Here is a 15,379-nt window from a genome sequence, read left to right on the forward strand (position 1 = left end):
GGAGCAAGGAGAGATCAGATTAGCTGACAGATAGCAGTGTATTTTAAAATCAATGAATTCCTCTGTATCCATCTGTTGGAAATGGAAATTTGAGGTCCAGTGATTTAAACCCTGAGTTGCTGAGTATTCAACAGTCTTCCTTTTCAATACCAGAGGGAAGCCCTCAAAAAAATTTCCGTAGCTGCCAAACCAGAAATAATACTATGAGTTTCCCTGACCTCTCAGACCCAAAAGAGAGATAGAGAAAAGCATTAATTAGGCCTGTGCAGATGTTGTGGTGAAACGTTGTTTAATTAGAGCTTAACTCACAGCAGTAAAAGGTGGGGGCATTCCAGCAAGTCCTCTGGGCTAACACTTGACTTCACTGAGAGACAAAATGGCAGGAAGCATTTGTTTCCTTGAGATGTTCTTTCATTTTGCAGGTATGCTATTGGTATTTCCTACAAGTCAGCACCGAAGCACGAGTGGATTGGAAAGAATTCTGCCTCCTGGGTGCTTTGCCGCTGCAACAACACGTGGGTGGTGCGGCACAACAGCAAAGAAATCCCCATCGAGCCCGCGCCTCACCTCCGGCGGGTCGGCATTTTGCTGGACTACGACAATGGTTCCCTTGCCTTTTACGATGCTTTGAACTCCCTACACCTTTACACTTTTGACATTACATTTGGCCAGCCAGTGTGCCCCACGTTCACGGTGTGGAATAAATGTTTGACCATTATAACTGGCTTGCCTATCCCCGACCACCTAGACTCCTCCGAGCAGCTGGCGTGACTGCTAAAAGCCAAAAGGTAGGACAGCACATCTTCCCAGGGCGGCCAGGTGGGGCCACCAGGAGCTTACCCAGAGCTGGAGGATCCATGTGGCATCCCAGACAATGCTGCCAAATTTGGGCACAACTGACAAGGAGAGAAAACCTCTTCCTGTGTATTTTGTACTGAAGGACAAGAAGTGGCTTCAATAATACCTTAGAACTTTTTTTTTCAGTTGGTTTTGTTTGGTTGGTTTTGTATTTCATCTCTTACAGGAAGATTTATAAATTATTTATAAAAATGGAAAAAAAAAAAGAGAAAAGTGAAAGCCTAGAATGGACATCTGGGAAATGACTTCTTGTTTTTTTGTGGGGGGTTTTTTTGCACATTGGTGGTCCTGTTAATTAAAGTTTCATCAGCCTTTTGAATAATTTTATTTTACAGTGGATAATAGAAGAAAATTGGAAAGATAAAAACTGCGGAGTGGACAAGTCAGTATACTGCAGGTTTTACTTGTACCAACATAAGTGGTCTCATTACCAGTCTTGTTGAGTGTGAGAACTCTCAATTTCTACTTTGCACATGGGAATGTGCAGACCAAAAGAACAAAAATAAGCAAGCGAGGAAGTGGAGCTCGCCAACACAGCAAAAGAATAAAGTTTAATTTACTTCTGTTCACAGGGCAATGCTCTCTCTGTTCATAAAAAACATGTGGAGTATCTCCTAGAAATGTGAGTGGATAAATCATCTGGTGATTTATTTTATTGATGGCAATACTCCCATCTACCAGTGCTTCACTTTCTTCTTTGGGAAACATTATAGAATCACTGAGGATGTGGAAGACCAATACAATCTGTGAGAATCAGCAGCACTGGAGGAGAACAGCCAATGCAAGGTCTGACTGTAGACTAATTTGATAAAGCACGGCATCATTTAAAGATTGATTGTAATAGAAGATGTCACAATTCTGATGGCAGACATGTGAATGCTTATTGCTGATTTTACAAGGTTCAACATAGCAAGCCCAGCCAACAACTCGGAAGTGAGACATGCGCCACTTTACCATTGGTTTTAAATTAAATACAAATGTTTCATTGTCATACACTGTGTAGTGTCTATAACAAAGCAAGGAAATCTGTTTTGCATGTGCTGTATGGAGAAACACTGCAGCTGGAGTTTGCTCATAGTTATCATTGTCCCAGGTTGTTTGGGAAAGCACAGTTCACTTTGTGAATGAAAAGTAAAGGGTAAGCTTTTAGCAGCAGTAGAAATCTGCATAGGGAGACCCTATGTTCATCCTGGTGTTGGTAGAAGAGCTTCAGTGAAGGCAATAGAGGTTCTATGTACTTTATCTCAGAGCTGAATCAGGTGCATTTTTTTTCCTCTTTCCCTTTACAGATAAAAGCTTTTTGTAATTATTGCAATGCTTATGTATAAATTATCATTTTGGGAGATGATTCAGGCATATGACAACTTTAAAAGAATGGTTTTATTACAGTGTTTTGTTGTTACTATGCAAGTGGTGAATATCTGCCTATGTAGAGAAAAGATAAATTGAATATCAGCTTTAAAGATTTGCTCAGTAATTTATAACCATGCTTTAGGTGTCTTTTGACAAAGATGCCTTAATGCACTTTGTTCACTATTGGGTCCAAAATAAAACGGTCCCAAGCTCAGCTTCAGATTTTTTAAATACTGATTCTCCAGGTACAAAGCTCTACTACAGTTTGCCTTATGATTATATAAAAAAAAATTATGAAAAAGATGAGGAGAATATGCACATGTCTGTTTGTTTGTTTGGGATTTTTTTTCATAGAAAATAAATTCCTTTCCATGTATCTGATTTCTCTTTACATGCCCTGCTAACTGCTGAATTAAATGGAGAAAAATCTGGCAGTACATTGCTGATACCATGGCTTTCAGCTGGGCAACATCCCATAGTTCACAGGTAGGAGCCACTGATCTTTCCCAAGTAGACATAAAAAGTCAAAGTGTGTATATACAGTGAACCTCACTGTTTATCATAGTGTCATTAATAATCAAGAAGTGTATAACCTCAAAAATTAAAAAGTAAATCAGTCCCCAAGCGTCACATTTTAAAACTGAGCACAATGCTACTGGTACAGTCTGATATACAATGCCCAGATGATCTGACCTGGAATGTTTGGGAGCTAGCTGAGGTGGTATGAAAATTTTTTAAATTAATTGACAGAAGATGTCTGATGCAAAGCAGTGTTAAAAGGATGCATGAAGAAAGGACTTTTATTCTACGGTTATTGCCAAGTTTCTGCCTAAAAGGAAAGAGTGAATTACCAAAGTACATGTAGCAAGGCTGTGTATCTTCTCTTTTGCAAGAAATATTAGATCTAGAAGCTGATTTCAGTAGTGGATAAACTGAAAATACTGTTCAGTGTTTGGTTATACAATGTTGGCAGAGACTGAGCTGGATGGAAATAATACCATGAATTTGGAGAGGTCCCAAATGATTTCACATATTTTCATTGTAAAGATAGAGCATGAGTCTAAAGACAGATTGTGGTTTTGGCCAGTGGAAAAAGGATGGTCTTTTATCTACAGACCTTGCTGTATCATCTTTATTTTAACACAGAATACTTCATTTGGAGCTAAGCCACATTTCTCCAATGTCCTATTAACTCAGTCAGTACTCTTTGTGCATATATGTTTGTGTATATATGTACACATATGTATGGGTATACACACACCAGCATATGCACAAATATAGTGCGTAATTTGTGTATACACAAACATATACGTTTGTAATATGTATATACACATACAAAGTGACAGCAGTTAGTCAGGTGTTCCTTTTTTCCTTGTTTCTTGGAAAATTTCGTATTCTGTATGACAATGAGGAAACAAGTTTGCTATGAATAGTATTCTTCTGGACATTTTTTAACAAACAAAATCTGTTTATTTTACAATACGTGATTCAATGCCTGATTAATCAATAAAAACTTCCATTTGAAAATGTAGCTTCTGTGGTCTGTGGCATTTTGCATGGTCCATAGTAATGAATTGAAACCCAGGGGGAGCAAGTAATCCTTGTATAAAAACAAAATATGGTACTTAATGTAGCATGCGGTCTTAGATGAGGATTTTTCCCTTTATTTGAAAGTTTTGTGACTAGGAATGAGGTAACATTGTATAATGCTATGTTTAACAAATGCAGATTTTTGAGGAATAATCTGTTGAGATGCAAGCAATGAAAGTAGTAGATGAAGCCTGTGTTGGTATAATGATTGTTTCAAAAGTGTACTTAAATCCCAGTTTGGGGTTCAGTAGAATTAGAGCAACAATAACACAATCTCTTTAGAAGACAGTAGCAGTTCAGAGTAGTGTTGAGCTTGAGGAAATGGAAGGGTGGGGGACTGTTTGTCTCTGAGACCAGATAAGATTTTCCATGTGTTTGACTTTTATGTGTTAATGCACACCTAACAGGAAAAAAAAAGTTCTGAAATGGGCTATATGTCATAAATTATTTAGTAGACTGTCTCCAGTCTACTGTATTTTCCCATTGTTGGCTTTCAGAGAGCAATAAAGTTGCTGCTTTTTCTGCTGTTAGTTTATTTTTTATGAGTTTTGGGTATCCCATTTTTCAATTGCTCAACAAAGAGACTCTCAGTTAGCAGAGGGTCCCAAAGGTAGGAAGCATAAAAGTCTCTCTGGTCTGGGTACATTGTGAAAAGCAGGAAATCTGCGAGTACAGGTGAAAACACATTTTTCATTATTTTAGTAATAGTAGGTCACTAAACACCAGTGTGCATCATCTGTTTTAGTCCCGTGTCTTAATTGCAAACATTATATTCTTTACACAGTAGAAAATGCAACAGGATACTGTTGAGAGCACAAATTAAAATGTCAGCTCATTAACCAGTTCTTTTTGAGATGTCCAGCCTTTATAGCACCATGAAGGACTGTAGGAGATTCCATTAAAATATTATTTAATAATACAGTAAATATTTCTTTTTAATTGTTCCTATAGAACAGATGTCTAGTCGTTAGCAGATTCTGCTTTTAGCTGCAGCAGCACAATTTTCAGATAAGCCTGTAAAACAAAACAAAATGAGCATTGCTAGTGGCTCTCATCTGTGTCACCAAAACTGAGGGTATTCATTTCATTTGGAAATGCTGTTTTAGTTTGTGTTTGAGGAGTGAAGAAGAGCTGACCCACACAGGAAGTGCACAGCAGGACCTCAGTAACTGGCCAGGACACAACTGGCCTGAAGGCCTTCAGTGGGCAGCTTTGGGAAGCTGGTGATAAACAAAAACGTGCACAAGTTGCTATGTACGTGATCTACCATTTCTGATGTATTTTCACATACTGGTCTTTGCAATAGTGGAAGTGTGTCTTGAGGTAGAGGGATGTAAAATGCAGTATTGTCCTGTCTTACTGAGTTGCTTGCCCATATAGAAATGAGCACAATGTTTTTGTCTTCTCCACATGAGGAAAATCCCACTCACTTCGAAGTGCTGATGTTGAGCTATTTGTATTTAATATGCTTTCTGAAATTAAAGAAACCCTCTTTACATTTTAACTATTCATTTAGCACTCAATATAGTAAAAAATTGAGACTAAAGAACAGTGATGTTAACAATGGTTTCAGTGTGGGCTAGACTCTTGGTTTGGACTGTGACGTTTAGGGAATCTGTGTGCATAAATCAAATCTCTGTGCCAGAACAGATTAAATTGTCATTCGTGTGGGAGTTGAACATTGCAGGTGCAAGTGCTTTCTTCTGAGGTAGGCTTTTGCATTAACTCCACTCTTTGAGTGGAATATTCTGTTTCTTTAATTTTTTTAATTGGTTTTCTGATTCAAGTGCAGGCCCAGTTAATGAGACTGTAAATAATACAATCATTCATCATGTTACTAATTTTGGCCAGCCCTGCCATATCACGTGCCTCTCGCAGGTCGCTGAACACCTCAGCTGCAATCATAACCTTTACAACCTCACCTCCAACATGAGGACTGATGCTTAAGATAATGTGTAACTTTCCCAGGTGGGATTCATCTTGCTTTGAGAAGGAACTCCAGTACAAAGCATACTCCCAGTTAAAGGTGAGGGACATATATTGCACAAGGGTGATATAGGAAAGATATGGGCTAGAAAACCATCACTGATGAGGTTGCTCTGGTTTAGAAGTGCAACAATATATTAGGAAGTCGTGAAGTCTTCTACTACAGTGTGATAACAGTGGCATTATTGCTGCTGCCTGAGAGAGGAATGGAGTAGCAAAAGAGGGAGTTCTGGAGCAGTGCTGAGAGAGATCATTCAGAGTGACAGGGCAGCAGAAAACCTGCCACCACTGCCTTCCTTGGCACCATGCTGCAGCTCTGCAAAGCCTGCACCTATTCATCCTTTTGTTCCAGCTCAGCCTCAACCCACATTCCCAAATGACAGGAAAAATAATATTGCAATTCCATATTTGAAAGCCTAACCTGAATAAAAGCAGCAGGGCAGGGATGACAGCCCCAGGCCTTGATCCTCCTTTATTCACCCAGATTTTTACATCTGCTGACTTCAAAGGAGATAGTCCTGATTTACACAGAGGTAGGTTCAAGCCCATGAATCTTCACTTTCCAAAGAGTCAGACCCAAGTGAAGCAGGAGCCCCTGTGAGAACAGCTCAGACTTCCCAGTAAATCATGTCTTTGGAGAAAGCACTTTAGCTGCTAGCAAAACTGCAGTTTCTCATGAGCTGTTTCCCAAGGCCAGCACAGGTGTGTTTTAAAACGTCTGGTTCCTCTAAAATGTATGGCTCAGTAACATTCTTCTTGGGTGAATTGTTCAGGCAATGCTTTGCTGTTTCCTCCAAGTGTGGGAACAATTCTCTTAGCAGGTGCTGTGTTACTTTTATAAAATCTTGAGATACACAAGTTATTATATAATGCTCTAGCATAAGACTATTGTTCTTGGACTTCCATTTAAAAAGGGATAATAGCTAAAAAGTTTAGAAGTCTCCTTCCTTTAACTGTCCTAATTTTTATAGTTATTTGAATTCATTGAGATACTTCCTCTTAAGGAATAGCACCTCATTTCTTGTTAATACACACGGATAGAGAGTAATTAGAACTATTCCTGAAAATTATGAACCCTTACAATGGTTTATAATCAAGCCTTTAAAAGGCAGCAAATGGAGGCTTTGTGTTTTATATAGTCACTGAACAGGAAAAATACAGCTATAGCTATTTAGATCACTGAAAGGTAACAAATTGACAGCTAACTACTACATGACAGGATGGGAAAAGGTTTCATTAGCAATTTTTTATTTCCTCATTTTTATTTTACTTAGAAAACAGACAATTCCACTTGAAAATGTTTCTCTATTATTATTCTATTCTTTCACCTTTCTTTCTGTTTTTAGTCGCATTTTCAATTTTTAAATATTAGAGAGGCAAGAAGTGTGTGTTTGAAAAAGTTGGCGTTATTTTTTTTATTTTCTTAAAAGTTACCATTTTCAGGATATACACAAGAAATTAAATGAGAAGTCAAAATACTAATGCAATATGGCAACTTGAATGTTGAGAATATTTTTGAAGCATAATTTAAAGAAGGAATGCAGATAAACCTGTCACTCTTCTACAATTACTGAATTATTTGGTTTCATTATTCTGGGCTTAATAGCATTTCTCTCTAATTAAAACAGCACTAGGAGACCTGATTAAGGAGCACAAGCAGAAAGATAATAGGTTATTTTAGGATAACCCTAGAACCAGCTCCCTTTAATAGCAGTAATATATATACCCAATCTCATTAATGTCTGCTTGGGGGGTTAGGAGTTCTTTTCTTTTTTTTTTTCTGTTATTAAATTGTGTGTCCTCACTAACAGTAGTTCATAGCCTAGAAGTATGTGTCTCTCTTGGGAAGCCTAGATTCCAATCCCTTATTCTATTGGGATTCTATTCCCTTATGGAATAGCAAAAAAGGCCTCCCTGTGGCAGGTGTGAAGGTGGTGCCAGCATAGTGAGAACATCTCCCACCAGCAGAGGATTGTCTGATCTATATTTCTGTCATCTTGTTTATGCAAGTAGTAGTGATGGCCAGAGGATGAAATAGATTAATCCAGATTTGTAGGTATAGGAAGATGTGAAAAGCCTCTGTTGCATTAATAATTACAACCAGTGGCACACACAACCAATAATTAGAAATTAGCAAGTGGAGATTTGTTCTTCTATACAATTAGTCACATATCCTTTTAATTTCTTCTAGTGGCTGTGGCGTCTGTCTCAATTTTTCCATCAGTTTACATCCACATGCTCCTTGAACATTTCTTAAAGTTGGTGGAGCTTTTTTACATATTAGGTTTTAGTCTAACAAATATTTTTTTAAAACAAACATTGCTGATATAATGCCAGTGGGTTATGGTAGAGAGTGAGATGAGGAACAATTTAGAACCCAGAACAGGCACAAATTGGGTTCAGAATAGAATAATACTGTTTCTCTTCTAACAGTGTAGTAATAGAATTACTACATTATTTAGACAAACAGGGTTTATTATATAAGAAAGTGCCCTGAGTTATGCTGTAAATTTTAAAAGATGTAAAAATTGAGGAAATTAGGATAAACCTTTGAATTACATACACAAAAAGAGAAGAAAAATGTTATTTATCCACTATCAATAATTCATATTTTCCTACTTCCTTCCACAGGAGGGATGAAACAGGAATGATTTGTCTTTCCATTTTTATTAAGTCACTGCTCCATATTAGTGTTACTTGGAAATCTCTCAGGATGAAGAAATTTCATTTGAACAAGCACAGCATTCTCAATAATCTTGAAGTCTGCACAAGCCATTAGCCAGTTTTAAGGCTGGCAGTTACTCATCAAATTATGAATGCTTTCATGTGTATTTAACTGTGCCAGTAGAAACATGTAGCATTTAAAAAAATAAAAAAAAAAATCTATCAACTGCAAAGCTGCTATTTGGTGTAGGGAAAGGAAAATATTTTATGGAGCTGTATTCGTGCTGGTTCTCATGCACAGAGAAGCCCTAAGTCCTGACAACCTTTTATCTATTTTTGGAATTCAAAAGCTCTGCAAATCATGTTGAGGGTCTGGTTGGTGCATATGGGTACAACAGACCCCAGTGTCCCCATTATCCCAGTTATTCCAGCTTTGCCACAAGCAGAAGGAGAAGCAAGCCAGGTCCCAGATGTCTTCATCTCTAATTCTTCCCTGACATTTCTCATGGCAGGAAAAGGAAAGGCACAGGATGGCCACATCTTGCGTGGCAACAGAATTACATGATGAAGTTATAAGCAGGCTTCTCTGGGATAGAATCTGACCCCACAGAAAGAGAGGCTGAACTGGCTCCAGTAACAAGGTCCACACATTCCTTAAGTAGCTCCTCCAGCTTCTGCCATAGTCAGGAAAGGAAAGGGAAATCTGCTTCAGGACAGGCTATGAGGATGGCACATTTACTAAAGGCATGTCCAAAAGGATCGAAGGGAAAATTTTAACTGTCATTCATCCTCATAGGAAGGTCTGCATAAGGAGGATGGATACATTTTTCCATGTTTCCATGGAAGCATGGAAAGCTGCCTCCTTATATGTCAGGTTTGGCAGTGCTTGTGGCAGGCAGCCCCTCATTTCATCTGAAGAGTGAAAAATCATTTTCCCACAATTTTTCTTCTCATTCTCCTGAAAGTTTGACAAATGAGAAGAAAAAACGGTTAAAGTCCATTGCATGAACTCTCATACAACTGATTTTCATTGTCAGAGTGAAGAAAATGCAAAAACTAAAAAAGAAAGAAAAAAGAAAAACTAAAGAAAATACAACAAAACCTCTGTGTGCAAAATTTTATTTGTTACAACTGACATATCTGACATATTTTTAATCTGTTACTATTGAAACAGTAACAGAAACAATGTGGAGGATTAATCATGACTGGAACTCCGAGAGTGAAAGAGAGAAATGGAAGTTAAAGGCAGAAAGAACATCCCTGGGAAATACACCTAGGAAGGTAAAACCAGAAAGCATTGCTACCACAGTGCAGTGAGTCTGGTAGATGCTTATCTGGAAGAGTGCAAAATTCTGGTCGAAAAGAAAGATGGCATTCAATAACACAGGATCAGATGAAAGGCTCATCTTAAAGGAAAGCTAAAGAAGAACTGAGGTAATAAGGGGAGATGTAAATGCAGCAGTGTAGCCATTACTGTCTGAATGGAGATAACAAAGCGGTTGTGCTTTTAAATATATGATTCAGGATAACCCCAGGAAAGGAGAGTCACAGTTTTGAATAAAAGTTAAAATTGACACAAGAATAAATTCAGTCAACTCTTTTATGAACAGTTAGTTCTATAGAAATCAAGAAGTTTACTTTGTGGGATGGCAAGAGGAATAAAGAAAACTTGCTGATTCGAGAAGAAGTTTTGTGCATGAAATTAATCACACTTCAGTCTAAATGAGCAATTATTAGTCACCTAGGCATAAGCATGTTTTCTAGGCATCTTCCTTAAGGAATGGGAAACAAATAGCACCTGCAAATGTTCATTCCAGGTATTCTAGCCACCTAACTCAGAACAGGAAGAATCTCACTCCACGCCTGAACTTTCGCCATTGGTCATACGAGGAGTCACATACAGCCAGAGCATATTTGGTATCTGTCTTTTAGATAGCTAAAGTCAGATCAAGTGACTACCACTCCATATATTTAGAAAATGGTATATTTTTATAGTGGTGATTACAGAGTAAATCCATTTCTTTGGATATAATACAGGAATTTATAGACAGCTCCTTAAAATCCTTACTATGCTGAAGTACGAAGGCAATTTTTCATTGGCCTCAGTGAAGCCTACATTTTGCCTCTTAAATATGAATCAGGTGAAATGTTGTAGGTCAAAGTCATATTAAATCTCTCTCAACAAGGAGTGAGTGAGCCAGTGAGCCCTTGTTTTTTTCAAAATAAGACTTTTATAATAACACTTCAGTAAAGCGGCCATTCAGGCAGCGTCAATGAATAAATACACTTTTATTTGACTACAAAACAAAGATTTTATGTGCTCACATGCATTCTCTTGCACTGTTCCTGTGCACAAGTATTTTAGATTCTAAATTTATTGGCTTATCCAATGCTGAAAAATGCTATACATTAATAGCACTTCCTGGGCCAAATGGTTTGGTTGTGTTAAGAAACCAAGAGCTCCTCAGCAAAACTGTCTTCTAGCAGAGAAGTAGCCAACAGTTACAAGTTAAAAGAAATGCATAAAAGATAGCTGAGAAGTGCTGGCTTTTAACATATAAGTTGGATGCTGAAGTCAAAAGTACTTGGTTTTTTATGTTTTTTTTTTAAAACCTTCTGCAAAGGAAATGGGGCTGGTTCTCTGAGGCATAACTGGAAAGCCTTTTTATATTCATGGTAGATGGTTTTGGGTGGTTGCCTTACAGAAAATGAGAAGAAAAAAATATTCCGTAGATGAATGTAAATATCCCTTTTTCCAGGGTTTTAACTTAGACTCACCTCTCTATACTGTATAGGTCTCTTTCAGAGGTTTCATTTTATCTATTTCTAAACAGCATGAGTATTTATCTAATGATGCTGTGGTGAGGTATGCTTCATTCTTCAAGTTATTAGAGTGCACCGTTGAAAAAACCCTTCACATGCAAAGTATTGTTAACTGCTTGTTCATAAAAGCGAAGGAAATGACTCAGGCTGAAAAATGTTGAAGTTCAGATTGTTGATGCTCTTCAGGCTGATAGAAAAAGAATTCTCAAACAAAAGGTGAGAGTTTCTGCAGGAAGCACTTTCTGTTGGGGAAAGGATTAACAGTCCAGGAAGGTCAAATAAGGAAAACTGTCAGAAAATCACTCAAACTAGGGAAATATTTTGTAAAAGGCATGACACAGAGAGCGTTAGTGGGTTTAAAGTCATGGTGAAAGGTGATGGAGATAGCCTGGTGTGCTTTGGAGGGACCAGTGTGAGGATTTCTATTCACAGAGAATATGGGAATAGCGTGTGAAACTGCAGTGGTCCATAATGCTTAGGGGTCTGAGAGTTGGAAGCAGCATCAGAAAATAATGGAACTGAAATACAGGTCAAGAAAGAAGGAACTGGGAACAGAAAATAGCACAATATGGAAAACTTCTGTAAAATGAGTCTTCTTACTGTTGGATTTGTAACATTCATGAGTACTGAAATAGAGATAGCTTTTAAACTGTAACTTATTTTCACAGGTTGTGGCAACATGATTCATTACTTCTGTTAATTTTAATTATGTGGACAAAAATGTTCCTCTGTTTCTAGTGCCTAAATCTCTATCTGCCTACAATCTTATCTGCAAGCAAGGTCTTACAACCTCAGGTATTTCCCAATCCATAGAAGCATAGAATTAGTCCTATCTCCTCATAAAATTTGGGCACTTCCACCACCATGATAAAGAATGTGGAGACACTTTTTTATGTCTCTAGTTGAAAAAGCCAAGGTTTTTTGGTAAATGGTGTAACTTGATGGGTACTGAAGCGTCTTGGTTTGGGAGCTTGGTGGGTTGATGTGGCAGAAGCAGTGATGGTTTGTCTTTTACGTGGAAGCAGGCACTGATTAAGTGATTAAAATTCAGATGGTTTTGTGCTGAGTTGCTGGAATGGAATGTGTCTGAAGGGTGGTGAAGTTGTTTGATGCTGGAGGATGAGGAAGTTTTGCCAAGGCATTGGTGAGGTGTCACTGTCAAAGAAGTTAGTGAATGTAACCACAGTCACTGTAATGCAAAAGGAATTTGACAAAATCTTTGTAAAGTTATTGTGCTCTGAATGGTGTTAAAATATGGAATTTATGTAAATGTAAATGAACTGATGTTTAGTTATTGGAATAAGATACTACAGATGTATTGTGGGATCTAAATAAGTGAATGTGTAATCTAGATTATTTGGGTTATGAAAGATGGTGCTTTGATCATCTGTCAGTGATTTGCTTTTACTGGGCTAAGGAAATTTTGGCTATGATAAGAAATAGAAATTTATTAGCAAGTTTGGATTGTATGAATGTGTCTTGATTTTTGTAATAAAGAATGTTAACTCTACTGCTTAATTTCTGCTAAAGTAAACCGGTGAATTTCAGTAACAATTTTGTTTTGGGCAGAATAGATCTTAACAAAACCAGGAGTGGTAATGAAACCTTATCTAATCTCAGTTTGAGATAATTGTCAACAGACAAATGACCGAATCATAGCCTTGCTAAGGAATTCCCATTGAAGGGAGATCACAGGCCATACCCAGCTGGAGGCAGGTTTCCAAAAATTTATCCCTGAGGTAGCCTTGAGGAAAACAGGGAAGGCTCTAATGAGGCAAAATGACAGACCACCAATGGGTGGATTTCTGACTTTTTGTAATCAAGGATAAGAGCCCTTCCTGGCAAAGGGAAGGGAAGGGCTACCAGCCTGACACCTTCACATTAGATCAAGGTGACTCCCTGAAAAAAAGTCATTCACCCCTTCTCAAACAAGCTTTCTCTTCCATATAGTTTCATAGGAACTGAAACAATTCTGAAACAAAATGATTTTGTAGTGTAGAACTATTGAAGTCAGGGGTAATAACAGCAAAGCTAAATTTGCAAAGTTGCACAGGTAAGCAGAGAACAAAGAGGGATTTTACTGGGATTAATGTGCTGTGGGAAAGATGAGTGAAATGAAGTTCAGAGGATTTTTTTTTTCTTACTGAATCAACATAGTTTTGGGATTATCTCTGAGTCATAAATTCCAATTATCAGTATAAAAAAAAATCCTTTTAATTGCGACAGCTTTCCATCACATTCCCAAAGCCTTGCCTCAGAGATACCCTCCAAACTGGCTCAGAACTACTCATCAAGTTAACTCTACAAGAATCACACCTTTTATTACTGAAATTCACCTTTTATTGCTGAAAAAAGAAAAAAAATATAAAGTACAAAATCCAACAGTGGTCCAGGATTTATACACTGTACACTTCTTTCCTGGCAGAGGCATGACATGATACATAGTTAATTGTTACTTGAATTAGAATGCTTTATGATCATTTTAGTCAGGGCAAACTCTCAGCCTACAGTTATTGCAGTCCTGTTCTGATGTCCCATCAGCTCTCCCAAGAGAGCTAGGCCAGGCCCAAGTGCTGGAAATGCTGACTATAGCATCCTTGCTGTCATCGGGGCTGGTGTTGAAACTCCAGCACCCAGACATGGCAGTCATTTCCTTGCTGTGCCTGAAGACTGATTCCACACCCTCCCCCCCAAAGCTTTCTTTTCTCTGTCATAGCTTTAATATCCCTAGTCTTTTTTCAGCCTTCTCCTATAAGCCCTGTTTTTTGAGTTTTCTCATCATTTGCAGACTGATTCCACACCCTCCCCCCCCAAGCTTTCTTTTCTCTGTCATAGCTTTAATATCCCTAGTCTTTTTTCAGCCTTCTCCTATAAGCCCTGTTTTTTGAGATTTCTCATAATTTGCATTGCTTCCCTATGGATTCTTTTCAATTCATCCTACATTGCTTTTACTACAAGGGCAGTGTCTAAAAGCAAATACAAAATTCAGTGCAAAACTTTATCAGCTGCTTGGAGCAAAAGGATAAAAACAATAATTCAAGTCTTCAAACCCAAATATAGTGCTTGCCTTTATCATGACACCACATCAAAGTTGAATAACATACCCCTCACAGCCATTGCAACCCCTGTGGACTCAGGAGAGCTACCTCCACTCTGTCTTCACCTTGTCAAGAACATGTGTGTATTTAATCCCACCTCATCAGGACCATGTTTGTTTTCAGTCCTGTGCTGCAGTGAATTTACAGTCTGCATCAGCTGCAAATATAATAAACATATCCTGCGTTCCACATTTTGAGGTGTCTGGGAGCTAATGGAAAAATGTTAAGCCTGAGACAAACCTTCTCTTTCTCTGACAAATACCCATCAGTGCCAGTGTTGTGACAATGTACTTGCTGACAGCTTCTCTCTGAGCAGAGGTTTCCCAGCAGCTCCTATACCTGCTTGTGGTAGTTTCAGTCTGGTAACATTTCCCTTGTTTGTTTGTAAAAGTGCCCACAGGTCACAGTGCCAGAAGCCTCACTGAGAACTAGCTATGTAACAAGTACTGCCTCTTGGCTCTTCCTGGTTCTGGTTACCCTGCTGTAGAAGGAAACACAATTTGTCAGATATATTTGTTCTTGACAAATGCCTATTAACTTACACTCATTTTGAAGCTATTTTCTAGGTGCTTGCCAATTTATTTTACAAGAAAAGGCATATAAAGGACTGACAGTGATGACTGTTATTCTAAAAAAAAGGTGTGATTCATTTTCCAATAACTGCTAAATGCTTTCTTCAGCTGTATATGCCATGTAAACCACCAAAAAAGTCACTCCATGATTCCAGAGAGATGAAAGAGGAAACAAATATTCTATGAGGTGTCCAGTTCCAAACTAAGACACTTAAATTCCCGTGTGTATGTGACTAGTGCCTAGGCATTGGCATCTGTTGCCATTTGGGAAACCCCAGAGTTTAAGAGATAGCTACAGGGACTGGCAGATGTGCCACAGAATCTGTGGGAGATGTGGCTTCTCCAGAGCAATAGGCAAGATACTCTAGACGTGGAAAATGGCCCATAGTTAACAACTGGGTCATTCCTTGGTTGACCTAAATTAATTGACCTTAA

The 15,379-nt window shown here is 38.1% G+C and overlaps 1 protein-coding gene across 4 annotated transcripts in view; it reads left to right on the top strand.

The window, feature by feature from the left end:
- Nucleotides 1-3,736, top strand: part of MID1 (midline 1) — a 238,773-nt gene extending 235,037 nt beyond the window's left edge. For all 4 annotated transcript variants that reach the window (XM_039714476.1, XM_039714475.1, XM_039714474.1 and 1 more), the window contains exon 10: nt 423-3,736. In XM_039714476.1, coding sequence (XP_039570410.1) covers nt 423-771 — 349 coding nt within the window. In that variant the 3' untranslated portion in view covers nt 772-3,736. The remainder of the gene's footprint in view (nt 1-422) is intronic.
- Nucleotides 3,737-15,379: the final 11,643 nt, after the last annotated feature.

The sequence above is a fragment of the Passer montanus genome, unplaced genomic scaffold, assembly GCF_014805655.1.
Source record: "Passer montanus isolate IOZ18808 unplaced genomic scaffold, ASM1480565v1 scaffold3, whole genome shotgun sequence".
Taxonomy (NCBI): domain Eukaryota; kingdom Metazoa; phylum Chordata; class Aves; order Passeriformes; family Passeridae; genus Passer; species Passer montanus.